At 41.7% G+C, this 27,232-nt stretch overlaps 1 protein-coding gene and 1 non-coding gene across 8 annotated transcripts in view; both read left to right on the top strand.

Annotated features, from left to right (window-relative positions):
• Nucleotides 1–26,574, top strand: part of CC3H1orf105 (chromosome C3 C1orf105 homolog) — a 55,493-nt gene extending 28,919 nt beyond the window's left edge. For 4 of the 7 annotated variants that reach the window (XM_045452920.1, XM_045452924.1, XM_045452922.1 and 1 more), the window contains 3 exons: nt 2,107–2,174; nt 5,056–5,123; nt 8,145–8,514. In XM_045452920.1, the coding sequence (XP_045308876.1) occupies nt 2,107–2,174; nt 5,056–5,123; nt 8,145–8,290 (282 nt within the window). In that variant the 3' untranslated portion in view covers nt 8,291–8,514. Of the gene's footprint in view, nt 1–2,106; nt 2,175–5,055; nt 5,124–6,597; nt 8,515–26,280 lie in introns of those variants that run through there. The other 3 variants (XR_006705908.1, XM_045452921.1, XM_045452925.1) reach the window with 3 other exon arrangements.
• Nucleotides 12,765–12,868, top strand: LOC123587071. The gene has a single exon (XR_006707133.1). It is a non-coding gene; the product is annotated as a U6 spliceosomal RNA (small nuclear RNA).
• Nucleotides 26,575–27,232: the final 658 nt, after the last annotated feature.

The following is a 27,232-nucleotide window of genomic DNA, read 5'->3' as shown; positions in this document are numbered from 1 at the left end:
ATAAACTACTAATATACCTGCATGAGTACCCCACACCAGGAGCTCAACTATTTAGTGTGGAAGTAACGCCTACTGAAAGTTATGGTTGTGAGTCACCAGGGGTATCCGCCTAACTTTTATGTAAACTGTCTCTTGCCACTTCTCTGCTCCAAACAGCTGAGCTTCCCCTTAAAACATCTATTTTGTAGTCCTTCTGTTATCTGCGTTGTTCTCTAATACACACTTTCAAGCCCCTTCAAAGTAGGATGTCAAGGTGAACATACTGTAGGAAGTTAGAGGCATTCTCTAACATATGTAAATTAACTGGTTTCAAAAGTCTATGTAATTCAGTTCATTGAAACAAATATGTATTGATTGCTTACCATGGGCCAGGTGCTTAGGCTATGAAGGCAAAATAAGTAAATAAAAGAGTAAGACATAAACCTTGCCTTTAAGGAGCCAACAGATAAACAAATAATGACAATAAAATGATGAATAGAAACAGAAATGGACCCGGTGGGCTGAGCATGGAAAGTGGATATCCAGGAAGTCTTCCAAGAAGAAGACCATGCAGGGTTTTCAAGACTGAATAGGAGTTGACCACATGACGCACTTCTTCTCAGGGACAAAATGGTAGCTTCGTTCTGGGGGAGCCCCTGTAGCCCACTCATGCATACAGTAGTACTAGCTGGATTTAGGGGCTTTTGAAAAGGGGTCATGCTAATCAGGAGAAGGTAGAGAGTTTCCTCCATATTTCTTTGGAACGGAGCCAGAAGAAACTTGGAAAAAAGCAGTGTGTCTCCTTCATTCTCATCCCTTCTATATATCTAGAAACCTCTTCTCAGGTTCTCACCAAAGTCTTTGCTGCCCTCACCACTCCCAGATGCTCCTGTTACCAGATCATTCCTTCTTCCCCCTCCCCTCACTTTCCCTCAACTAAAGAGTTACAGCAATCTGCCTAAATACAGTAGGTGCTTGGCATTTCTATAGATTTAATATTCAGATTTTTCTCTATTTGCAAGCACTTCTGAAGGTCCTTAATTTGCAGTTTTGTTGTGTCATAAGTTTATTTATTTTTTTAGTTTTGAGAGAGAGAACGAACACAAGCAGGGGAGGTGCAGAGAGAGAGGGAGACACAAAACTGAAGCAGGCTCCAGGCTCTGGGCTGTCAGCACAGAGCCCGACATGGGGCTTGAATTCACAGACCTTGAGATCATGACCTGAGCCGAAGTTGGATGCTTAACCACTTTACCACTTAACTGCTTAACTGACTGAGCCACCAGGCACCCTTGCTCTGTCATGAATTTAAATCGCAAGTCACTCAATGAGTAGCCCAGCTGAACATCTGCACTCGCATTTTGTTACTGTCTTTTCATTGTCATGGCTACAATACCTTTTGAGAAATAATGGGGGGAATATGATTCTCAGTGAAAGCCTGAGCCCCAAAAGAAAACCAATGTCTAGTGCTAGTAACAAACCTGGAAAAGTTCAAGAAAATAATGTCTTAATCGGGAATACTGTAACCGTATAATTTATTTTAGTCCTATGTGAAGGACACACTTAAAACTTTCCAGTGTGCTTCAAAGGGGGTTCATTCATTCACAAATTTGATCAACAAATACTTCTTAAACAGTCACTGTGTTAGAACCTGGAAGTACAAAAACAGAGACATGGTCTCTGCCCTGGTGAGGCTGAGAGTCTATGAGGGAAACCAGACATCAAGCAAGTAAATACAATAAAAACCTTAGGAATATTCTGATAGAGGAGGCCTAGGGAACAGTGAGAATGGAAGGCAGAGGACTACCTAACAGTGGTCCGGGAGTCAGTGGTGTCTGTGAGGGGCTGACAGGTGCTCTGAGACCTGAAGGATATTGGAGGTGAGCTCCACGAAGAGAATGGGAAGGTTTACCAATCTTGAGGTTTCTAACTTTAAAATCTGATAACCTGGGAAGAGCATAGACCTTATGAGTTGTGGGTAGGTGATCCCCTCTGGTTCATTCATGTCACAAAAGAATATGTGAATGATTCTAATACTAGATACAACTTGAGTTCGCTAAGGTGGTGCATTATTTATTTAAATTGGAATACAGGTTGGGGCACTGCTCTAAATGAGATTTTCTTCCTCAGGTACAACCAAGAACTTTGATAATCCCTCATAATCTGAAGCTATCCTTTGAGAATTTAATGAGTCATAGGTAAGTCTAAGATTTCAATCTGGACATCATTTTAATTCTTATTACATCAGTTTGGGGACACAGGACAGTGGATTGAGAAACATAGGAAGTAGAATGTTCAGGGAATGCTTAGAGAATAGGCTTCTTGACCGGTTTCATTTCCTGTTTAAACAAGATAGTTAGACCAAAATCGTTGTTTTCATCCTTTTGCTTGAACAACTATTGAAATTATGGTAGAAAGTATAATCTGCCTTTCCACCTCCCCAAGAACAGTACAAGGGGGAGGAAAGAAGATTCCTTTGGTAACTCAGGCAGAACTGAGTACACATTCTCCATGCAGATGACTTCTGTGTTGAGAAGATATGGGAGATCCCACATAATCTGTTCTCAGTCCAGGACATCCTCTGCTACTTTTTACTAAAAAAAAAAAAAAAAAAAAAAAAAAAAAAAAAAAAATTGCTGTCATCAGTTTGTGTGGTGGTCATTTGCTGCTTTCTTAACAAGGTCAAGTACATAAAAAATAAAATCCAGTCAGACTTTTTATGAGTTGGATTTCAGGGTGTTTTTTTTTTCTTCTGTATTCAGCTGTCAGAAAGGGAAGAAAGACTCCGTTTTTACTTCATTAAAAAACTCAAACTGCAAGCTCATCCTGGATAAGGCACCAATATAGGTAGACTTGCTTTACAGTCATAGTCAGATTTAATGTGACCAATCAAAAAAGTTATATGTGATCTAATGACAATCTTCAACTTTTTTTCCCCATATAGAAGGAAATAATATGGGAAAACAAATAGTTGTGGGTTTTTTTGGTTTTTTTGTTTGTTTGTTTTTGGTAACCTTATGTTGGACAGCAGTAGATGCTATGATTCTTTTTATGAAATTCACTCCAAGCTGAGATGTGGACTCAGAGGCATGAAGCCCATGTCCTGGGTGCCTGGCCCCAAGAGATAGGGTCAGGGAGGAAATGGGTAGTGTATTTGAACTCGACAGGTTCCAGCACTGATAACATTGACCTACACTGACTCTATACTTTTAAAAGGCTCCTGTGAGACCATAATAAAAGGAATTCGACTAAATATTATTTATCAACTTTAAATGGAAAACTGAAATATCTAAAGTCTGAGATTTCTGAGCAAAAGTTTCACGCTCCAATGAAAGAATTTTTGAAATTTGTTGCCCCAGTTTATTTATCTTGCAAGTTTGGTATTTTAAATAAAGTCCCAAATTCCAGAATCATTAGTTGATTTTAAACAATTAGCTGATTTATTCTTTTTGAGCTAGACTAAGGGTTGAGCCAACCCTAAAATCATGTCAACACTAACCTGAAGTATCATTAGGTTCGTCGTTTTTTTTTTCAATGTATTGAAGGAAAACAGACCACTTCTGTTTGAGATTTAGCTAGTGTGACTATAAAGTAAGATCCTGGTTCTGTCTGTAGCTTATTAAATTGGTCCTCACAGTTTATGAGTCTCAGGTAGAATTGTACTTACTGAAAAAATAGTTTTTAAAAAGTGACTTTAGGGTGCCTGGGTGGCTCAGTTGTTAAGCATCTGACTTTGGCTCAGGCCATGATCTCACAGTTCATGAGTTCAAGTCCCACATGGGATGAGCTTGAGTCCTGCTTTGAGTGAGCCCTGCTTCTCTCTCTCTCTCTTTCATTCTCAAAAAAAAAGTGACTTAAATTGTAACCATTGTAAAAATTAAAGGATGTGTGTAAAGTGGAAGGAATGAAGGAAAGGAATGAAAGAAAGAAGGAAGAGAGGGAAAAAGAAAGACAGAGAGGAAATATTAGTGGAGGGATATATATTTGTTGAATTATAGTGCAAACAAACCTTAAATTATTCAGTCTGACAAATACCACCTTCTGGTTTGCTCAACATGGGTGATAGAAGGGATTTTTTTTTCTTAGTCCCACTGAATCCTCCAATGACAGTTGAGTAAAATAAACTGGCCAGATGGGCCATATTTTTGGTAACAAAGTAAAAATAATCTTGGAAAATCTTTGTAGAAATAGAAACCATGAAATGAGTGTAGAGACTTAGATATCCCATCAAAGTTTACAGATTTGTCAGCCTTTAGAAATTAAGCAATTTAATATAGAAATGGTTTGGGCTCATATGCGTTTTGGTCGAGGGTCACTTCCACAGCCTTAGCTGCCCGGAGAAATAGGATGTGGTGAAGACATTTTCTCTAAAATTGGAGGGTGAAATAGGGGAGGAAGATTAAAGAATGCATTTGTTGTGATGAGCACCAGGTGATTAAAATAAGAACTTTAAAAAAAACCTAAAAAAACTGTAAAAATCTGTATAAAATTTTACTTAATCGAAGTTGGATTAACAACAAAGTGTTTCCAAATGGTTTCTGTTTTGCTTTAGTAACACTCAAAAGTAGAGAAATGAGTCAAACAGAATTATATTGATGGGAATAAAAAGGGATTTTTAAAGCAAAAATACATGAAATGAAATGAAATGAAATGAAATGAAATGAAATGAAATGAAATGAAATGAGATGAAATGAGATGAAATGAAATGAAATACGAAGGTTCTAACCAAAATATTCTGCTTTGCACTTGGTGGGTAGGTTACTGATCTGGAAGAGTTGTTATGTTTTTCTGGACACTGGAGGATTCTTGGTTCCTTCTGTTTTTAGACCATACATGTTCTGGCAGTGAATAAGATATTTTTTTCAATGAAGTTTTTATCAAAATCCATAAAGCAAGAAGAACCTGAGATGCAGCAGCCTCTGGTCCAGTCATCTCGCACTGCGGCCAAGCGGTCTAAGCGCCAGGTTAACAGGTGCCAGACTCAAGACAGCATCTGTGTTTTAAAATGTATAAAGGTACATTTCTTTCCACCGAGCTTTGGTCACATAACTAATGTGTTTTCTTGCTTCTTCCGAACAGAATGATGAGTCTTCCTCCACCAAAAGCCAAGACTGAATCCAAACATTCCTGTAATGACATCTCAACAGGTTTGCATTTTTAGAGTACTTGTATTGGGGGACACACAACCCCCACAGTAGTAGGATGAAAAGTTTAATCCCTAAAATAGGTTCTAAATTATCTGAACACATTCCCACTGTCTGCCCCTTTCTCTTTTCACATGCTGCTTATGGCCTGTTTCACATGCTGCTTATGGCCTTGACATGCTCCCTTCACACCAGCCCACCTGTCCCCTCCCCAGGCTTCACTGGCCTTATCTATGCCATTTTCCTTCCTGGGTCCTCTCCATGCCATACGGCCCCGCCTCATTCTTTCTAAAGAGCCCCATAATCTTCTTGCTGAAGAATCTTCATGGAAATGGGGCACAAAGTAGATCATCCCATCTCAGGCAGTCCTAACAGTACCAGTTAATGTGGGGAAGGAGTTGCATGCCCACAACCCTGGAATGGCCTCGCCGAAGGCCTGAACCTTCCACCCCACAGGCTTCCTAAACCACCTGCCTTCTCCTGGCAGCAGCCCTGCGTTATTCTTATGTCCACTTGCTATTAATAGAAAAAAAGGATACCATCTAACTCCAGCTTCAGTGTTGACCTGTGTCTCATCTTCTAGAGAAGCCAACACTGGGTTGGTGAAGGTGGGTGTGGGTCATTCCTTAGGGTGGTGCAACTCAGGGGTTTAGTACAGCATAGGCTATCATTTTAGCGACTTTATCCATCGTCTCACATGCTCCCGTATTAACTGAAGCCACCTCCAATTTTTCTTTCATTTGATACACACAGTAAGGCAAATCAGGGTCACTTTCTATGCTTATTCAAATGGAAAAGTCTGAGCTCCATCTTGGGAGGCTTCAGGGGCACTAGAGCCAGAACTGCCTGAGAAGGCATCCAGAGACGAAATGTGAAGATAGAAGGGGTATCCTGCTGGGATGGTAAAAGGTAAACAGCTGAGGTTTGGAGACATTCATGTGAGTGCAGCCAAAGGCTGCCAAGTCCCAGTGAACCCCTTCTTAGGTAGCCACAAATACCGGCCTCGGTCATGGCTCTCATTTAGCCCCAGGGTCTGAAGGGCCTCGAGCTAAGAGCATCCACCCAAGGAAAGCACACACTCTGCTGTTCACCGGTTTGCAACCACCTCATTTTCTTCAAGCCAGAAGAACACTGGGTGACTGACATGTACGGCCGGTCACAGTGTTCTCTGTTCCAGTCACACACTCGTTCTGAGTTTACCCTGAACCTGGACTTTTTCAGGCCTGCCTCACAAAGGAGTAATACACACACAAACACACACACACACACACACACACACACACACACACACACACTTACATGCCCTTCCCTCAGCAAGAATGTTTATTTTGTAATTCTATAGGGCAGTGCGATAAGATGCCTTTCATCAATTTATTAATGCTGGGAGTGTATTTCAATTACCGATGTGAGAGCCAGACTTTGTGTACATAACATGAGCACATTATGTTCTTGGACGTATTATGGCTCTTGCCCCTAGAGTCCATCCAAGGGCAGCAGTCTTGGAGGAGGACTTCAGGGAGAGTGCTTACGGAGCTGGCTATGAGCTAAAGCCTGGTGGACCTACTGTGACATCTCTAAGCTTCACTTCGGTTATTCTAACCTTCCCCGAGGTGTTTGTAAAAGCACCAGCCTAGAAGCAACGAGGCCTGGCTTCAGCGCCTCGGCTTGCTGTACAGGACTGGCCAAATTGTTTAAACGGTCTGGGCCTCCGTGTTCCCACCTGTAAAACCGGAGAAGCGTTCTGCCTGCCCACTACCTTGCCCCCGCGCCTGAGAGTCAGACACTCAGTACAAGCAGCCTTCACCTTTGATCAGTCCAGAACAACTGCTGACAGGGCTCTGGCCCCAGCGGTTTATAAAGCTGAGACGCGTCCCTGCCAAAGCACTTGCTGCTTGCTGCCGAAGCTGCCGCCCGCCTGTGTGACACCGCCTGTGGAAACGCTCCAAGTGCCAGAAGGCTGACTCATCCCTGTGAACGTTCCTGCCGGTCACTGCCTAACTCTTCTCATCGATGACAACCGCGACTTCTAGTATTTTTCTGGAGTCAGCTAACCTTTATATGTTATCAGTAATTATCAGTAAGAACCAAGTAAACGGAAAGAGCCTATCTCTGTAAGTGATGGGGATTTCTTCTAGTTCACTTACATTGACTCTGGCGTTTCATGACACAGGCTCTTGTTGTCGGTAAACATCGGTAGAGATGCAAACCCCCTGAGTTGGCCGACCACCTGGCACAGTGAGGGGACACTGAGCTAGGATTAAAAAGAGCTGGATTCTGGTCCTCAGTCCATCAGTGCCTGTGACCCTGGACCTCTGTTTCCTCATTCCAGTGACGAGACTGAACCGGATCCTAGGTCTGTGGTCTTGTGACATCTCTTAGCTCTCACTCAGCTGGAGCGAGGAGCTTTCCAGAGAATTCAGGACTCCCAAGTCCCTTACATTCAGTGACTTCCAATAGAAAGATGTTATTTCATGCACTAATTTACTTTCCTTCAAGCAATGTGTCTTTTGGAAAAGTTGAAGATTAACCAACTTTTTTGTAACTAGAATCACGTTTGAAGAAGAGGTCAGGATGATGAGGAATTTAAGGAACCCTAAATTAAATCATTTCATAAAATGAAGGTTCGTTTTGACATGCAAGTACTATTGCAACTTTTTGTAAGATCATGTGAGTCTGTTTGTTTGAAGACAGAACCATATAAGTGTCCCTGAAAAGTCTTCTAAGCATCGAATCCTCTTTTTCCTGTGACTCACATTACAACTGCAGACACATTTTATATTCACTTTTTATTTAATTGGCCACAACTTTTAATACTTGAATTTTGCTTCCAGGTACTCTTTTCTGACCTCCTTGACAAGATTTGTAGAAGCTTAAAGATGGTTCTCCTAAAAGGAATTCTTATGTGAACTTTGAATCTGTTTTATAAGGTTGAACAAAAGCCTTTGGTGACTTTTAGATACTTTGAATTTCTTTAAAAATAGATTCTAAGAAGCCCTTGCTTTTCCTTCTTGCCCCATCCCCCAGAGAGCATTCACTACAGACTGCCCATTCTGGGCCCCAGGACAGCTGTCTTCCACGGACTGTTGGCAGATACCTACAAATCTCTGCAGGAGACACAGCTCTCTTCCTTGCCCGGAAAGGAGCCGGTAGGCAAGACAATGAGGCAATGAGTGGTTGGAGCTCATCCTCTTCCAGACTCACCAAGAGAAAACAAGTTAACCAAGCCTGTTTCTGACGCTAGCGCATTCTCATAAATACCCACCTGTCGCCAAAAAGGTGACTCACTTTTGCCTTCTTGGGAGTTGCTAGAATTCTAGCTCTTGACAATCTTCTTCTCACTTTTCCTAAATACAAGTGGTCTAATTTACAAGATGATAAAGACTTGCTGATTCAAGTGGAACATTTCAAGTGTCATTAATTTTATTTTTTTAGGATTCATAATTGTGGTGTAATAGACAACACCCTTCTGTTTCTAAGACGTGAATTTCCTGTGAAAATTATTTCAGCTCTTCTTCAGAGCAGAGGGCTGGAGATGGCTCTGGGAAGTCCCTCAGTGGGTTAACCTATTATGAATACATAATGAAAGGGAAATGGAGGTCACCTTTCTGTCCTTATCTCTGTCAGTTAACTGGCAGATGACAAGAGGATACTGTGATGCAATGGGGAAAATGGCAAGTGGTTAGTGGTTGCAACCGTCAAGGACAGGAACCGTGCCTTGTCTTGCCCTGCTCATGTGATGTCATTTAGCGCCCTGTGTGTAATCAGATATTCATCTAATCTTTGCTCCATCGTGTCTAAACCATGTGCTTGTATTTTGTCATTTTGTTACTTTGGTTTGAGAATGTACACCTTCAGCTCTGTCTTGGTCCATGTGTCAGCAGTGTGAGGGAGACAGAAGAAAACTCTAGGCTTACAAATATTGTATTTATAGGCACAAGTGGTCCATACCCACCTTCAGGCTCATATATAAAAGGTCCCTTCCCTTCTTTAGGGTGCAGTAGACTTGTAGAATCCCCAAATCCTGGCTAAATGGACGCTGGGCCAACATGCGAGAACCAACCTCTGTGCTGACTGTATTTGAAGAACAGGCTTCAGGAATCTTTAACAAATGGCCTGGTACCTAAATTGACCTCATTTCTTATACACACACACAAACCCCCCAAAACCAGTAAAACTTGATCGATTGCCCTATGTTTCTGGTAGGCTACGATTCTTGGTTTCAGTTCAGTTAGGGTTCAGTAATTCCGGAAGTAATACGCACTTCCTCTCAGAGCACACATGAATCATGATTCCACTTCAGATCATTGCCAAAGGACAGACAAACCATGGATAAAAATGTTTCTTTCTTCTTTTTTGCTTTGCAAATGAACATATCCAGTAAAAGGATTTGGGGTATCTGTACCCCTGAATTAGGGAGAAATACATGTCCGAAGCACAATTATTTGGAGTTTTTGAGGTAATTTGAATATTATATGCTTAGTCATATAGACTGCTTCCTAAATCTCAAGAAGTCCCATCTGGAGTACAAGGGTGTTTCCAAAATCTCATCAAGAAGAATAACGTTCTGGTGTTTGCCAGTGTTCTAGTGTGGTGACTGAGAACAATAATCGATATCAGTGGTTCTTAAACTTTTTCATCGTAGGAAACTTTTACACTCTTAAAGACTGAGAGCCCTAAGTACAATCCCTGTTTCATACATGTAATTCTTGTCTCTCTAGAAAAATGTATCACTTAATGAGGATGAGAATGATATCTCATGCTAACAGCATATCCCCACAGGAGCCTCCCAGATGCATATTTGAAAGATATTTACAAGAAAAGTCCATTCCCAGTTGCCAAGCAATGTGAGAAAATAGGAGCTTGAGTTCCCTGAATTGGGGGCAGTGGTATTAGGTATTAGGAACTTGTTTCCATTGGAGAAATAACACAGAGAGACATAAATGAAGAGCATGTGGATGGGCCAATATGTAAATAAGCATGAGTTACTCTCCACTATAAATCCCCAGTGATACCAACAATAGTATATGACATATAATATGGTGCTCCATAGCACCAGCCGCCCAGCTCTCTGGACAAGAACAAAGATGCAATTGTATAACTTTGCCGGAAAAGTTGGTCAGAGAAGAAATAGCCATATTTACCCCCACAGATGTTATCTTTCCCTTGTAAAGTCTTTGGCGAGGCATTTCACTTCCTGGCCAGTAAACTGCAGAATATCGGAGTTAGGCATTTGCTGGTGTTTGCTGTTTCAAGGAATATTTGTTCCTAAATCCCTTGGGATTGGCTTCTACTTGGTCCTGTGTAACAGAAAGCATCTTATGGGTCACATAGCCAAAGAGTCAGGAAACCCTTGCTTCCTAGACTCTCACATTGAGAAAATTAGGTAAAGAATAAGGCATGCATGCAACAACAAGATTTTGGCTAACATTAGTTGGCTCTGAGGAGTGGGACTGTATGGCTGGAGCACAGAAATTGGCAGAGGGAGGAGATATTTCATAGTATTCCTTTATTCTTTGAATAAATAATTTTATTTTTATTTTTAAAATTTCATTTCTCAGGTTATTTATTTTGAGAGAGAGAAAGCATGAGCAGGGAAGGGTCAGAGAGAGAGAGAGAGTAAGAGAGAAAATCCCAAGCAGGCTCCACACTGTCTAGCCCAACGCAGGGCTAGAATTCAAGAACCGTGAGATCACGACCTGAGCTAAAATCAAGAGTCAGACGCTTAACTGACTGAGCCACCCAGGCGCCCCTATTCTTTGAATTTTAAACCACATGAATGTTTCACTGACTCAAAAACAAAACAAGATGGAACAAGCAAACAAATAAAAACTTTGAAAAGTGACCAGGGCTATCTAGCTTTGGATAAACTATCAATGTAATTATTTGTCTTCGTGAACGTGGACAATACAGTGCTTGCAAACGGCAAACGTTAGGCAAGCATCCAGCGCAAAGATAAATTTTATCTCCAGCCCTTGGAAATTTTGCTATCAAAATGCTAGTACCGGCAAATAGAAACCTTGCTTCAGCTTATGTAGCATTTCAAACTTCTGAAGAACTTTGTCTTGTTTTTCCTCTCTCTTTGTCTCAAATTTACCATTGTTCTCTTAGCGTGAAAGGAGAGCGATGAACGATGAACGGTGCACACAATGCTCTCCATTTAGCAAAGGCAGTCCTTCCCTGGCATCTTTACAAAAAGTCTTCATTTTATTGTAACAAGTGTACCTGGTTCTTTTTTATGAAGCTGCCTACACAGGGCTAGTCCGTCTTGCACAAAACCCATGAAATATTTGATGGCACCACCTATGTTCCTCTTAGTCTTTTTTAAACTTCTGATCCTGAGGTTCTTTGGCCGATATGACACGACCCAGCCACCCTCTCTGGACCCACATAGGGCCACTCAAAACAAGGCACTCAGAGTGGAATCTCAAACTCCAAATGCACCTGGCCTGATGTGCCTGAGGGACTCTCAACCCCCCTCGTTCTGGATTATCTGCTTCCAGAAATGCAGACTGACCTGAAATTCATTTTCCTGGCAGCTGTGTGACTTCATTCTCACAATGACTTGCCACCAACTAACGCTTTTTTGCCCTTTTGGTGAAAATTGCCGTTCTAACAGCTTTTCTCAGGCTGTTCATTTTTTCAAGCCCGTACACACAACCCTACCTTCTTCTTATTAAGGTTCCTTTAGCCAGATTCCAGCCAGTGACCATCTTGCCAAACCTAGGTTTCAGTGAGTGTTAGTCCTCCCAGTCTTTGTAAGGAACAGGGCCAGGAACCAAGCCCCATGGAACAATTCTAGAGCCCTCCCTTTGGATCAGAGCTTCCCAAGGGCCTCTTCTTTCATATGTAATTTATTCTGAGGATATTCAAACAGACAGAGAAATAGAATACCACAAAGAACGCCTATATATCCTCCACCTAGAGTCTGCAGTGGTCAATATTTTGCCACATTCCCTCTATCTACAAATCGCTTTACTGAACCATTTTAAAATAAAGAGATCATGACATTTTACCACTGAATAGTTCAGCATATAGCTCCAAAGTAAAAGAATTTTTTAAAAAAATTATTTTTTTAATTAAAAAAAATTCTCCTTTAAAGGACAGTTTCTGTTATCACACACAACGAAAAGTGAATAATAATTCCTTATTTTTATCTCCACTCAGTCCATATTCAAGTTCCCCAGTTTGTTCCCAACATATCTATTATGGCTGGTCTTCTCAAAGCCAAAAAAAATCAGGGAGGACACTTTGCAGTTGTGCTTGTTTTAATCTAAGCGAACTGTACCCCAACTTTCTTTTTCATGACATTGACCTGCTGCAAAGGCCAAGATAATTGTTTTATAAAAAAACCAAAACCTCTTTAAATACCACCCCTCTTCACGTTGTTCGTTTCAACTGCTGCTATCAAGTAAAGGCCATTTACTGAGTAATTATTATTTTTTCTTTTTTGTTCATCAAATTTGTATGTAACGACCTATTAGACCTTCTGATAAGTATGAGATAACATTCTTACCATATTGGGTTGATGCAACTGCAGAGATAAACCCAGAATTGTGATATTTTATAACTGTATAATTTTGGTCAAGTTACTTAACTTCTTTGAGTCCTGGTTTCCTGTGCCACATAATGAGGATAAACGTATCCGTCTTAGTAAAAGCAGCACATGTGCTAAAATTAGGACAGAGAGAAGATTAGCGTGGTTCCTGCATGAGAATGACATGCAAATTTGTGAAGTGTCCCATATTTTTTAAGCTAAGCTCATATGTACATTTATTGGAAATTGAAAAATGTCCCTGCATAAGAGTTTTCTAATTTATATTACCACTACAAATGCATGCATGCACCTATTACTCTCAGCCTCAACAACGACTGTAATAATTTTTATTTTAAAACTAATTTTAGAGATGAAAAATATCTCTGTGTCGTTGAAATTTTTAGTTCTCTAATTATGAGACTGAACTTGCTTTCATATGCTTAACGGTCCTCATATATATTTTTTTGTGATTGTTTAGCTTTTAAACCCATTTTCTATCATGACCCATTAGTTTTTAAAGAATAAGATGTTTAATTATTCAGATGGCAAAAAAAAAAAAAAATCTTATAAGAAATGATACAATTGTGCTCAAGGTTTCCACTTAGAGTCTCTGACCACAGGAGCAAACACATGTTTTCATTTAACATTTGGAAATCTGATAAACTAACATTTACCAACCTCATACTGGATGCTGATAAAGAGGGTAATCAGATAAGTTTTTACTGTGTTCTCTACTACATGGTCAACACTGTTAGTGAGTTCACATTTTATCTTTACAATAACCCTTCAAAATGGTTAGGGTTATTATCTCCAAATATGAGTGAAGAAATTGGGTCTCACAAAGGCTAAATAACTCACACTTTGGAACTTGAACTTGGGTCTTTCTGAGTATGTAGTCGGAAATTGAACTTGGGTCTTTCTGAGCACATACCAGAAGCTCCTTCCTCTATCCTACTCTGCCTCTGATTGTGAACAGTGTCCATCTCTTGGTCAACACAATAGCTAAGATTTCCTATCAACCGATCACCTCAACCTTGTTAGAATTATGTTCAAAATAGCAGTTCTCTCCATGGAATCCTCTACCATCTGACGGATAATACTGGCTTCAAACCAAACAAAACCCAGCCTCATCGTGTTGGGTTTTCCCAGAGTGGGAAATGACACGTGCTGGCATCAAACAGAGGCCTTTCTTCTTTTAGCCTGTTAGACATTCGAGGTTACTGGATTGTGTCATGTCTGTGGACTGATAGCACAGAGAGGAGCCAGAGGAGGTAGGTCCTGGTGTGAAGCTTGCCCACCGGGATAGACAAGGCTTCAAAGGTGGGTGGTAGAGGGTAGGAAGGCAGACTAGACCCAAGAGAGTGGCAAAGGCAGTGAACAAGTCTTATGCCTGTCAGCCCTAGAGTTTTGGTCAGCAATTGGAGTCCTAACAAAGTGGAGTGCAGCAGTAGAGAGGGAGGTAGAGATGTGTGTGGAGATGGGGAAAGAGATACTTGGAAATGTCAAGAGCAGGAGTTCAGTATCTTGGAAGTCTGGTCATCTGTGGTAAAGCCCAGTCATGAGACGAGATCTAAGGGGCTGCCTGAGGAAGGGGCTGACCAGAGCAAAACTGGGAAACCCAGGAATTCTCAGTGGAGCCATATCATGATCTCTGGGGGTAGAGAGGTGCATTTAGAAGTTGCATTCAGGGCACCTGGATGGCTTAGTCGGTTAAATGTTTGACTTCAGCTCAGTTCATGATCTCACAGTTGGTGAGGTTGAGCCCCACATCAGGCTCTCCACTCTCAGTGCAGAGTCTGCTTTGAATCCTCTGTCTCCCTCTCTCTCTGCCCCTCCCCCCTCTCAAAAATAAACATTTATTTATTTATTTATTTATTTATTTATTTATTTATTGTAATATGAAATTTATTGTCAAATTGGTTTCCATACAACACCCAGTGCTCATCCCAACAGGTGCCCTCCTCAATACCCATCACCCACCTTCCCCGCCCTCCCACCCCCCCATCAACCCTCAGTTTGTTCTCAGTTTTTAAGTGTCTCTCATGGTTTGGCTCCCTCCCTCTCTAACCTTTTTTTTTTCTTCCCCTCCCCATGGACTTCTGTTAAGTTTCTCAGGATCCACATAGGAGTGAAAACATATGGTATCTGTATTTCTCTGTATGGCTTATTTCACCTAGCATAACACTCTCCAGTTCCATCCATGTTGCTACAAAAGGCCATATTTCATTCTTTCTCATTGCCACGTAGTATTCCGCTGTGTATATAAACCACAATTTCTTTATCCATTCATCAGTTGATGGACATTTATTTAGGCCCTTTCCATAATTTGGCTACTGTTGAAAGTAGGAATAAGTGCCCCTATGCATCAACACTCTTGTATCCCTTGGATAAATTCCTAGCAGTGCTATTGCTGGGTCATAGGGTAGATCTATTTTTAATTTTCAAAAATAAACATTTAAAAAATTTTTTTGAAGAAGTTGCATTCAATATTGAAATATTTTGCATATATACATATGCATTTAAAACAAACATAACTACGTTAATAGTAGAAAATAATGAAAGTCAATCTGAATAAAGTCTTTTTAGCTGGTGAGGATGTGCAGAAACTGGACTGTAGCTAAAAACTGTTATCTTTTGCATATTAGTGATTATCAGAGGGGCTGTAAAATTTTTATGTTAAACAAAGAGGGCATCAGTTTCAATATTGAGAAACAGAAGAGAAATAGAAGGTGTCCAGTTCTGGGAGCAGGCCTCTGTGCCCCCTAGGGCCATCAGTTAGCTTAGGGCTTTTTTCCATTTGATTTACTTTAATTCAATAAATATTTTTTGAAAACGTACCAAGCAACAGGCATCACGTTGGGTGCTGTAGATACAACTATTAATATAATCATTTTTTGTCCTTGAGAAGTTTGTGATCTAACTGGACAGTAGAGGTAGGCTGACAGATAATCACAATGACATGTTAGAAGTGCTGTGATGGAGGTATGCACAGGAGAGAGGAAGGGGTCTCTAGCCTGAGCTACAGGGTTTCCTAGAACAAATGTCCATAAGCTAAATTTAAAGCTACTGCAAAGGGGCAGCCTCTACTGGGGGATGAACCATAGCGGATACAAGCATGGGCACTGCGCTCATGTTGGTGGAGTTCCCTTGGGATGGTACTTCCATCTTGGTACATGATGGTACCAGGGCACAAGAATGGATAAGACGGTACATCCATCAAGATGGTGCTAGTGTACCTACCACATAGGGTTGCTGTAAGGATTAAGTGGAGTGATTATGTACAGCACCTGAGCACATAGCTCTCAGTAAATATTAGTTATTAACTAGCTGTAAACGTAGTATGACCTGACGGATCTGAAACTGTGCTTGGAATGCTTTTAGTTAGGGTTCTTTCTATGCTTAGAGATTCCCTTCCAAAGCTGGTCTAAGGTTTTCTGTGTCTCCACTTGTAGAATATTACACAAGAGTCAACAGGGATAATGTATTAAGGAGCTGACAAAGAAGTAAGAAATGTGGCAGTGTTGGTTTTAAAAGGAGTTAATGTTTAACAAGAAGGGATCTCAGCCCAACCCAACATTTGCTTTCATTCATTAACTATTTCATTCATTCTTTGAGTTCCTAAAACATACCAGACTCTATGCTTCATGGAAGCCTTACAAAGATGATTTATAGATAATAGTTTTTAGTTAGAACTCACAGTCTAATGAGAGAGACAGATATGCAGACAAAGCATTACAACACCATATGATAGGTGTAATCATAAAGGCACGTACAAAATACCAGCTATGATATTATGTGGATGTGCAATACTTACTCAGCAGGCTGAAGAAAAACATGACCAGAACTGGGTTTGAGAAACAAACAGCTGAGTGGAAGGAGGAAAGACCAGTTGGAGGGAGACCAGGTAGAGGCTTTTGGAAAAATCCAGGCAAGGTTGGCAAATCTTTTTAACTTCTAGCTGAATATACAGTTGGACCCTATGAAGAGAGACTAGACTGGAGGTTCATTTCTAGGAGTCAACAGTCCGACGGTGGTATTTGAAGCTAATGATATCGATGAGATAATTCAAGGAGACGGTGTTGTGCTGCAGTGTGTAAAGAGAGGGACCCAAGTGGGTAGGCTTGGAGAATGTCAACAAAGGATTAGAAAGAGAAGGTTGACAATTAAACTGAGAAGAAACCAGGAGAAAGTGTCCCAGAGACCAAGGGCAGAGTTTTAGGAAATAGGAGGTTCCCAGGGGGTGCCAGATAACACAGGGAAGTCCAACAGGAAAGGAGTGAAAAAGAGTTACCAGATATAATTAAGATGCTAGTAAGCTAGTCACAGCACTGGGGGCTCCAGAAGAATTGGGACTGCAATGAGTTGCAGAAAGAAGGAAGTTTGGTGACGAGGAGCAGAGGCGAGGATGAGAAATAGATACCTCTGATGTGGGAGAGAAAGGAGCCTAGGTGGAGCCAAGCCCATGGGCACCTGAGCATTCTACTGCTTTGTCTCTGAGTTGCTTTTACTATAAGACATTTTGTAAAAAAAAAAAAAAATTTATGGTTTAGGAATTTCATGGGCAGCATCTTAAAAATGTATCTTCTTGTGTTGCCTGCAACCTGGCTACTCGCCCCGTGCTCGCTTTTCTCCCTGGCCTCAGCACACCCACACCAGAGGCTCAGGGACCACAAGGAAGACTGAAGAGAAGCCTGCTCTCTAGCTCAGGGCGCTCCTCCAGTATCCTTTCCTCTGCCTGCTCTACTCCTCACACATCAGCTCCTCTCCTTTCTGACCCACTTGGCTTCACATCTTGGCTCCTACTTCTAGCGTCTCTGTACCTCTGCCTGTTTGCTTTGGGCCTGTCACTGCGAACACAGGCCTGAGCCCCTGCATCACCTCTAGCAGGTGCCAACAGTGACCTATATTTGTTAAGCCCCGAGTATAAGTCAGAGACGTGTCTAGGCATTGGAAGACACTGATGTAGAAGAAAGCTAAAGTGCCTGCCCTTGCTGGAATTTACAGATAGTAGGGGAGATAAAGAATAAATAAATGATGGGCAAGGGCTCCCAGTCACCTTTCTTTCAGAAAAAGAACTTGCCCCCCCCCCCCCCCCCAATGAACCATAAGAGTGTAAACTCTTGGATCCCCTCTCCTAGCTGTGCTTGGGACTCTGATGTGCTACCCTAAGGTCCAAGGTCTCACTGGTGTCATAGCACATCCTCAGGCATTCAGGCCCCAAACGGTAGCCAATAATCACAGTGCTCTATCAGTGAAGTCAGATTCTGATTCTTCTCTGAGTGTAGATGATGAATTAGTCTCTTTGTTTGTTCCCATGTCCCTTTTCAGTGGCTTTCTCCCTCTGTGCCACCCTCATTCCACATACCCATCTTGCATTTTATTCCCAAAGGTCTAGGCTTTCTAATTGATTACTAGATGCTACTCAATCTAGAATGCCATCAATTAAAAATGTGCCATTATTTTATGCACTAATTAAGAAAAAAATGTCCAGGATGAGGAATCAAATGGGGGGACCCCTACATAAAGCTGAGACATCTAAGGGCTATGCCTTCAGGGGTGCCTGGGTGGCTCAGTTGGTTAAGTGCCCAACTCTTGATGTCGGCTCAGGTCATGATCTCACAGTTCATGAGCTCAATCCCCACATCGGGCTGCATGCTGACCGTGCAGAGCCTGCTTGGGATTCTTTCTCTCTCCCTCTTTCTCTGCCCCTCCTGCGCTCTCTCTCTCTCTCTCTGTCAAAATAAATAAATATACTTTTTTAAAAAGGGGGCTATACCTTCACTATCGAGGTAAATGAGAAATAAACTCGCCAAACAGGGAGAGACAGCAAAAACAATCTGGCATGTTTCTGTCGTGGCACTGGTGGAGAAAGGGTGAGAAACATCTCATCTGAGAAGTTAAACTACAAGCTGGCACTCACACAAGTGGTCGAAGTTCACACGACTAGTGTGGCTCAAATGTTCTCAATCTGAGAATTTAATCTGAAGTGGTATCAGGGTGAGTGGCGGAAGCAAAAGTAAATCTTCAGAACCAAGGTTCACAAAGCCCGTGTGACGGCCCACCTAATCTAGCATTAGTCAAAGTCAGTACATTTCTAATGCGACCAAAGGACACCAGGCATCTGGTAGACTTCGTTGCATAGGAATTTGGCCTCTGATCTCTTTCTTATGAATTTAAATTATAAAGACAATATTGTGTATACTGTGACCACTTCAAAATTACAGATGGAGAGGGGCGCCTGGGTGGCTCAGTCGGTTAAGCATCCTACTTCGGCTCAGGTCATGATCTCACAGTCCGTGAGTTTAAGCCCCACGTTGGGCTCTGTGCTGACCTCTCAGAGCCTGGAGCCTGCTTCAGAGTCTGTGTCTCCCTTTCTCTAACCCTCCCCCGTTCATGCTCTATCTCTCTCTGTCTCAAAAATAAATAAACATTAAAAAAAATTTTTTTTAAATTACAGATGGAGAAATTAAGGTTTACATAGCATATTAACCATGGCACCAGGATGCTATCTAGTGCTCCCCAAAACCATTTCTTTTTCCCTGAAAGATCAGAACCTGTCTCTGTCTGGCATCTTGGGCTCTTTCTGAAATGAGGGAGGGCTAGATGGTATCATAAGCCGCTGGGGCCAGGAGTCGTAATTATTGACAGAACCTCCCTAGGGACTAATTCTGGGCTCTACAACCAGAAGTTATGCATGTTGGTAAAGGTTTTGAGAGGAAACATAAAAACCGTTGTAAAAGAGAAACTAGGCAGAAAGGGTAGAATTCTAAGTTTTTCTGCTGAAAGGAACCCCAGAGACCATCCAGTCCAATTCCTTGGGCCATCTGGCAGGGCTGCTATCACATTAGATCTTTGCATGGCTCAACCTTTTGTGTAACTCAGGTCTCTGTTTAAATGCCACCTCCTCAGAGAAGACCCCTTGCTTATCTCATCATCTATAATAGCCTACCTACAACCCAGGATGCTTAATCCTTTATTCTGCTCCTTTTAGTCATAACAATTATCACTATCCATCATCGTCTGAAATAATTAGTTAATTGTGCATGTGCTTGCTTTCTGTCCTCCCACCAGAATATAGAAACATTGTTCGACTTCATAAACCCAGAGCCAGGACAGTACCCAGCCCCGAATAGAAACTCAAACCTGTGTGCTGAATGACTGAACAGTGAATGAATCAGTGAAGAAAATAAGGACAATAGCTGTAATAATTTCAATCTCAGACAAATGAAATTCTATTATCAGGTTTAGACTAGACTTTAAGTAATTTCTTTTCACGAGGGATCTAGTTGTAATATTTCTATATCCCAGCCTTTAGCATAGTGCCTGCTTTATACAAGGCTCTCAGTAAATGTCTGCTGGATGGAACAGTGTACATCATATGTCTCTTAATGATGAGCTGCTTGAATTCTCTGGAAAAGGGAGAAGGCTAATCATCAGGGGACAATGATAAATGTGATATTATTAACCAACCAAAAAAAAAAAAGTTTGGGAAATCAAATAGATTTTAGATGGTATGAAAAATTGAAAGAGATGAAAGAATTAAAGATTTAAAATAATAGCTTAAAAATGAGAAGTGGAAAATCGTCGAGACTAGGAATGGAATACAGAAATTTAAGGGAAAAGGAGATGTTCAAGATGTCATGATTATCCACATTCTTTTCATCTGTTTTGTTAAATCATTAGGGACTTTATAAAATCTTCTTCCAGTGGGCTTTAAAACCAAGAGCACTTTCTCCCTGGCTGGGGTGCCTGTGAATTGGCACCCAGAATGAGAGATAAACCAAAGGGCCTTTCTAACATCTTCAAGTCTTATGGCGTTCTGAATTTGGAGTCTGAAAATCTGCACATTCATCACTCAGCAAACATTTACAGAGTGCTGCTAAATTCCAGGGAATAGTCAAGATCCTTTTGATTGCAGGTGACAAAAATTCAATGTATACCTTAAGAAAAAATGGAAGCACACTTGAAGGATCCTGGGTTTTCTCCCAGAGCAACCAAACCACAAAAAGGCCAGAGATACAACAGACCTCAGGAACCATTGAAGGCAGGGACCTAATACGGTGTGGATTCTTTCTCCATCTCTTTCTTCCTGGGTGTTGTCTCTCGCCCTCTGCTGTTGCAGACCATCTATTTCCATGTGGTGGAAATCTTTTACCACTACATGCGTAATGGTATAATAATAACTACACGCATCTTCTAATATTTACCTTCACAGTTGTTAGCCACTGTAATTCCAAGCCCCAAAATCCAGGACAAGGCACCTAACCCAACTTGGAAAGGAATCTTATCATCAAGCAATCAGTTATGACCACTGGGGTAAGATTAAATAAGAACTCCATAAAGATAAAGTGGTGGGAGGAGAGAGACACAGTTTTTAAAGGCTGGGTGGGGCTCAGTGGGCAATACCATACTCGCTCATCAGGTCCTGTCACTGTACTAGACCCTGGTTAGCCGCTTGTGAAACAAAGGTGGCTAAACTCTGATACCTGTAAAAGCTGGTGTCCTCAACTGCTGCACTACACAAAAATGCTGTCAATGATCTCCTCAGAGAGTCTGAATGAAAGGCTGTGTCTAGGAGCAGCAGAAACTGGCATCTCTTTGACAAGGCTGCCCTCGTTTTCTTTGCACAAGGCACATGCTGTCTGTACAGTTCATAAGGCTCACCTGTCACTTACAGTTAGTGATGACTGTGGAGGTGAAGGTGATACTTGGGGAACTGGTTTGTCAACCCTTGGGCGTCTGGAAAAGAGGTCAATATGACACTGCCTGGGGATGGCCAGGATGAAGTAGGAAATAAGCAGAGTAGATGGACAGAAGGAAAGAAAGAAAAGAGAGAGAAAACAGGAGAAGAGTGCTGTTAATGGAGTTAATGAAAAATTAATGTAAAATGAATTTGAAAGTTCACTTCCTCTCAGCTCTCCATGTCTTCCACCATTCACAAATGAGAACGATAGGCTCTCCCCAAAAATACCGAGAGATAAAGATTTCTGATCCGGGACTCTCCGATCACACACTGTCCCTTTTGCTCTGCGGCTGTCTGCCCAGCATATCCCCCAGAGCAGCGCCTGGTGGGAAAGGGGGTACGAGACTGAATGAGTTATTCATGCCCTAGCTTTGTTTCCATGACAACTGATCCTCAGGCATTGCATTTAGGCCCTTAAAACTTACAATTTCCCAAGGAGAAATTTGTATGTTTCGGAAAGGGATGGAATGGATTTATGATCACATAGCTGGGTTTTTCAGAGATTTTCCGAAGGGCTGACATTTCTTCTAGAGATATTTCCATGTTCGGTGCTTAAAGTAATAGTGATTCTTCCCTGATGACTTGAAATCAAAACTCTTCACCTTTCCCTTTAGAAAATAGCCACAGCCCAAGGCATCTGGCTGGCTCAGCTGGAAGAGCATGTGACTTTTGATCGTGGGATTGGGAGTTTGAGCCCCATGTTAGGTGTAGAGATTACTAAAAAAAAATAAATTAAATAAACTTAAAAAAAGAAAGAAAGAAAGAAAATGACCATAGCCCAACAACTCCCAAATAGGCCTTAACATCACAGGCTAGAGTGTGCCTAGTCATTTGTTAGTCAAATGGGAAAGTTAAGTAATGGATTGGTGAGAACTGGTTTAGTCAGATGACCCACATCAGGAGCCATCTCTCATCTCCCTGGACCAGAGTAGCTGTGTAGAATTGGACCATTTCAGGGGAAGATGTGTTTTAGGATGTCCTACAAGTCAAAAGATGCATGTGGCAAGAATCACGGAGGAGATGGAGGTATTCAGGGAAATGAAGACGATAAACACCCACATTGTACGAGTATCAGTGACTGACTTTGAGCAACTCTATTAGGCACGAAGGAGGAAACCACGACTTAACCATCTCTGTATCGCTAGCCAGCATGGTGTCTGGCACATAGCAGGTACTTGGTAATTTGGGTTGATGACGGAATAAAAGTAACGTTTGATTATTTGCAAACATATCTCAGGTGCTGTGCATAATCTGAGCCTTCCTAAAGGTACGAGGTTGGCCCTCTAGGAATGAAAGAAATCCTTTTTGCTTTTTTTTTAACTATCCCTCATTTAACTCTGATTTGATTTTTCTTAATTGTGCTCCTCGTTAACAAGGAATTTGGTTCTAAAAAAACTGGCCCCAAACTTATTCTGGGATCTAGAAACTGAGCGTAGGCTAGGCATTCCTGGGGATTCCCAGCAAAACTTGCGATTGAAACAATGGGAAAATGTCTTGCAGAGTTATCTTCACTGAGGAACTATGTGATCACCATAGAAGGGCAAAAAGTCTAGTCAATGTGGACTTCTCTGTGCATTCCCTCCAATTTGTAAACTCCCTAGGCCTTATGTAATAGAAATCTGGGGTTTCTCAAAAGGAGAGACCCCTTGCATATGCATGGGGATTGCTGGGGTAAACTGGCTTCAGGTTGAAAAACAAGAAGAAGATAAACAATGAGAATTACATTGTATTTGTGACTGAAAAAAAGCAATATAAGATATGTTTGTGGCTTGGCAGCTGAAAACAGAGTCTCTGGTGGTGTCCTGGCTGGATTTGTATCTTGACACTACACCTTACTGCTGCCATGTGGCTTTGAGCCAAGACTGTTGTGGCACTGACATGCGTCACATCAAGAAAAATACCCCAAATTTGCCTGGCACATCATAAGTGCTCAGCAACTATCAATGAATCTTATTATTCTTATTTTAAAATGCTTTCTAAGTCACAGCTGTAATAAGGCTAAATACTGCTAAAATACTTCACTGGTTCCTCGTTATTCCCCTAGCTAAATTGCAAGTCCTTTAGCATGTCCTACAGAACATTCCAGGGCTGGCCTCTACTTACTTATCTCCTACCACTCCTCCCTGATCAAACCCTAAGCTCCAGTTTTACCTAGAGCTCCTCGAAGTATTTTGTTCCTTTACATCTCTACACATTTTCTCTCTCTTCTGCTCGAAATATTGTTTCTCCATTCACTTGCCTGGATCGTGGCTACTTGTCCCTAAATTAGCCCCGATCCCACCTCTTCCAGGGAGCTCCCCCACTACCATGATTAGCGTGGCTTAGGGACCCCTCCCACAATCCCCGAGTTCTAGTGCATCACGTTTCCATCTTGGCTTCTCTTCCCCACCTCCCCTGCTCCCCCCACCAACCAAGGATTGTGTGCTCCTTGTCGAGGAAGAAACATCTTGTTCTTCAGAGTATCTCCAGCATGTATCCCAGAGAAGGTATTCCAAAAAATGCTCAGTATCTTTATAATAGAGGAGGCTTACAAATGAAATATCCTAGAAAGATCAGCAGAGATAAAGAACTGAAGGCACGAGAGATGGAAATAGAGAAAACAAAATTATGTAATGCCCTTACCTCTCACCCCACTTCTGTACCCTCACACGTGAGGGCCCAGGATTCTCCTTTATTGTTTTCCATTCTCAAGTTCCCCTTAAGGGAATGTTGTCAGGAGTCACATTCTCCGTGACCCAGGTCTTTGAGGCTGTTACCCGACCCTGCTTCATTTCCTGGGAGCAACCACAGCGTCAGCGCCGATCCTCAACAGGAAATTCTGAGCACTCACAGTTTCAAGCCTTTTTAAGCTGATTATGGTTCTTAGAAGTAAGGGATCCAAGGCTTTCCATAATCTAGACAATGCAGAGTCTGTCTTTTAAACTATCCAGTACTGGATAAGTAAGAATTAATTGCCTTTACCTTTTCTAAAAAGCCTCGGGGGCCACAGCTAATCCTTTAAATGTTCCTGTGGTTAGAAATGCCATCCTGTTGCACACTTATTGGGAAAGTGATAGCTCAAGGTCACTCAGCAGAACCAGGGGGTCAGACCAGCTCCAGCCACAGGTGAACTAGGCTGTCGTAACTCAAGTCAGTCTATTTTTTCCTTTGGCATTTTTCATTCTGGACACAACCATGGAATTCAACTGGAACAGGAGGCAAGATAATGATGAGAAAATCGTATATTTGAACAAGATTTAAAAAATAAACAAAAGATTAGTAGCATTTATGAAATATCTATGAACCTGTTCCCAGAAATCCGGAAGGTTCTAGCAAAAGCAAATGCCTTGCACTACCCAAGGGAATTTCTGTACTATGTTCCTTTCTTTGGCGTGGATGCAGGGTAAAAGTTAGGAAAAGAGATAGAGGAAGAAAAGTTAGGAAAAGAGATAGAGATAGAGGAAGAAAAGTATTTCTAAAGAGATAGGGGCTTGATTTTTTCTGTCATTTAGTAAAGATTTCATTTTCAGATGAATTGCTTACAAGCTTCTGAAATACCTTTGTTAGGATGTTTGATCATGACAAATGGGAGAGATTTCAGAATATTTCAATCTTGGATCTCCTGGGTGGCTCAGTCAGTTGAGTGTCCAACTCTTGATTTTGGCTCAGGTCATGATCTCATGGTTTGTGAGTTCAAGCCCTGCCTCGGGCTCTCCTCTCCTTCTCCTTCTCTCCTTCTCCTCTCTCTCTCCTTCTCTCTCTGCCCCTACCCTGATTGTTCTCTTTCCCTCTCTCTCTCCCTCTCTCTCTCTCTCAAAATAAATAAATAAGGTTAAAAAAAAATTATTTCAATCTCAAGTGCAGATAGACCCAAAGCTTCTCATCTGTCTTAGCAGTAAGTAGAAGGATGGTCAGGGAGTGGTTCAATGAGGTCTCTCTGATCCAGAGATCATGTATCACCTATCATTAGGGCTCTTATAACTACTACAAGATCTGTTGTTTAGTAGATGTTCACCAACTTTAGCTGAAAAAAAATTGTGAATGCATGGCATGTCCAGAGAAGGAATCATGGTCTCTTATTTTCAGTTCTCAAAGGGAAAAAAATTTTTGTAGAATTTGCCAATGGTGTAAATACTCCGCACATGGCCATTTTATTTTTAAAACTTTTTAAAGTTTATTTATTTCGTGTGAGAGAGAAAAAGCATGAGTGGGGAGAGGCAGAGAGAGAGGGAAAGAGAGAGAATCCCAAGCAGGCCCCCCACTGTCAATGCAGAGCCCAATGTGGGGCTGGAACCCACAAACTGCAAGATCATGACCTGAGCCAAAGTCAGACGCTAAACTGACTGAGCCCCCAGGCACCTCACACATGGCCATTTAAAAATCATTTTTTTAATGTTTATTTATTTTTGAGGGTGGGGATCGGGGGAGGGGCAGAAAGAGAGGGAGACACAGAAAGCAAAACAGGCTCCAGGCTCTGAGCTGTCAGCCCAGAGCCCGATGCGGGGCTCAAACCCACGCACTGAGATTATGACCTGATCTGAAGTTGGATACACAACCAATTGAGCCACCCAGGTGCCCCACACGTGGCCATTTTAAAGCTTAACAACAAGCTTATCAATTTTCTAAAAATTTAACCATCAGCTTTCATGACCAATAGGAGTTGTTTCCAGCACACTTGTGGCAGTACGCTCTTGGCTCTCTTTGTACACACAGGCAGGGCAGAACTGAGTGTTTTCAATGTATTTGGCTCTCAGAGGGGAAAAAGAGGGTCCTGGATTAAGTTGGGGGTGGCTTGCAAACAGAAATTCTGCAATATGATGATGCATCTTGCATAGAAAAGCACACCGGTGGTGTCCTGTGGAAATTGCCAGGGGTCAGAATAGTTTTCTGTCTCGACCTACTAGGAAAAATTGAAGAAGTGCTTATCGACCCCTACTCTGCATGCTGCCTGCCTCCTCCTCTAAGCAAAGGAGAAAGGAACCTGAGAATTCACTACCCTCTTCAACAGGGCTAAGGTTCATGCAAACAAGTAAGAAACCCTCATCCAGGTATGAGTGTGCTCAAATCACAGTCACCAAGTTAAAATGTCTTTGTAATGTGGAGGGTAGACCAAAGAGGGTTGTTTCTTATTACCTAAACAGTGTATCAATACCAGGAATACTTTCCTTTCCTCTTTGGTAATAAACATTCTTCATTAAGACGAATAGATCATTATTTCCATTCTCCCACAATTTACATCACTCATAGAGTTTTTGTTCAAAGTTTCTCCATTTCTCATGTTGCTAAGTTAATAGGTCTCCTTGCTTGTGAGTGCTTAGGATGGGTGTTCTGTGGGATGTGTTTGTTAGAGACACACATAGTCAGCCACCATGAGTCCTTTCAGCCAATACATCTTCTCCACTTCCCACTGGATGGATCTGGAGCCTGATGCAGGGGTTTTGGTTATGGAGTGCATAAATGCCCCTGGGCCCACGTTCCACCTGCAGCACGTGTACTTCCTCCCCAGTTCTGTCCTGTCTGGGAGGTGGGAGCCCTGGATGGGGTGGGAAAGGTGAGAGCCAAGCCAGCAAGGCTCTCTAAGGCACATACCTTCCCTACCACACAAATAAGCATCATGTAAAAGACAGGTCTCACGTCAACTATGCTTCAGTTGAAACAAAAGAAAATAAAACTGGACAGGTCTCAGACTACTTTTCTCTTTACAGATTCTCTTCTACATCACTCATCTCAATCAACTTTTTGCATGTCACTTGATCCCTGGAGATCTACCCTTGGTTTTCCTAGACTTCACTTTACTAATTGTTCTCTTTCATTTTTTCCGAAGATCATTCTTTGGAATCCCCCTGCCACGTTTGG

The sequence above is a fragment of the Leopardus geoffroyi genome, chromosome C3, assembly GCF_018350155.1.
Source record: "Leopardus geoffroyi isolate Oge1 chromosome C3, O.geoffroyi_Oge1_pat1.0, whole genome shotgun sequence".
NCBI classification, from domain to species: Eukaryota; Metazoa; Chordata; class Mammalia; order Carnivora; family Felidae; genus Leopardus; species Leopardus geoffroyi.
The sequence above is the reverse complement of the archived record's forward strand: the minus strand, read 5'-3'. Positions and strand labels throughout refer to the sequence as shown.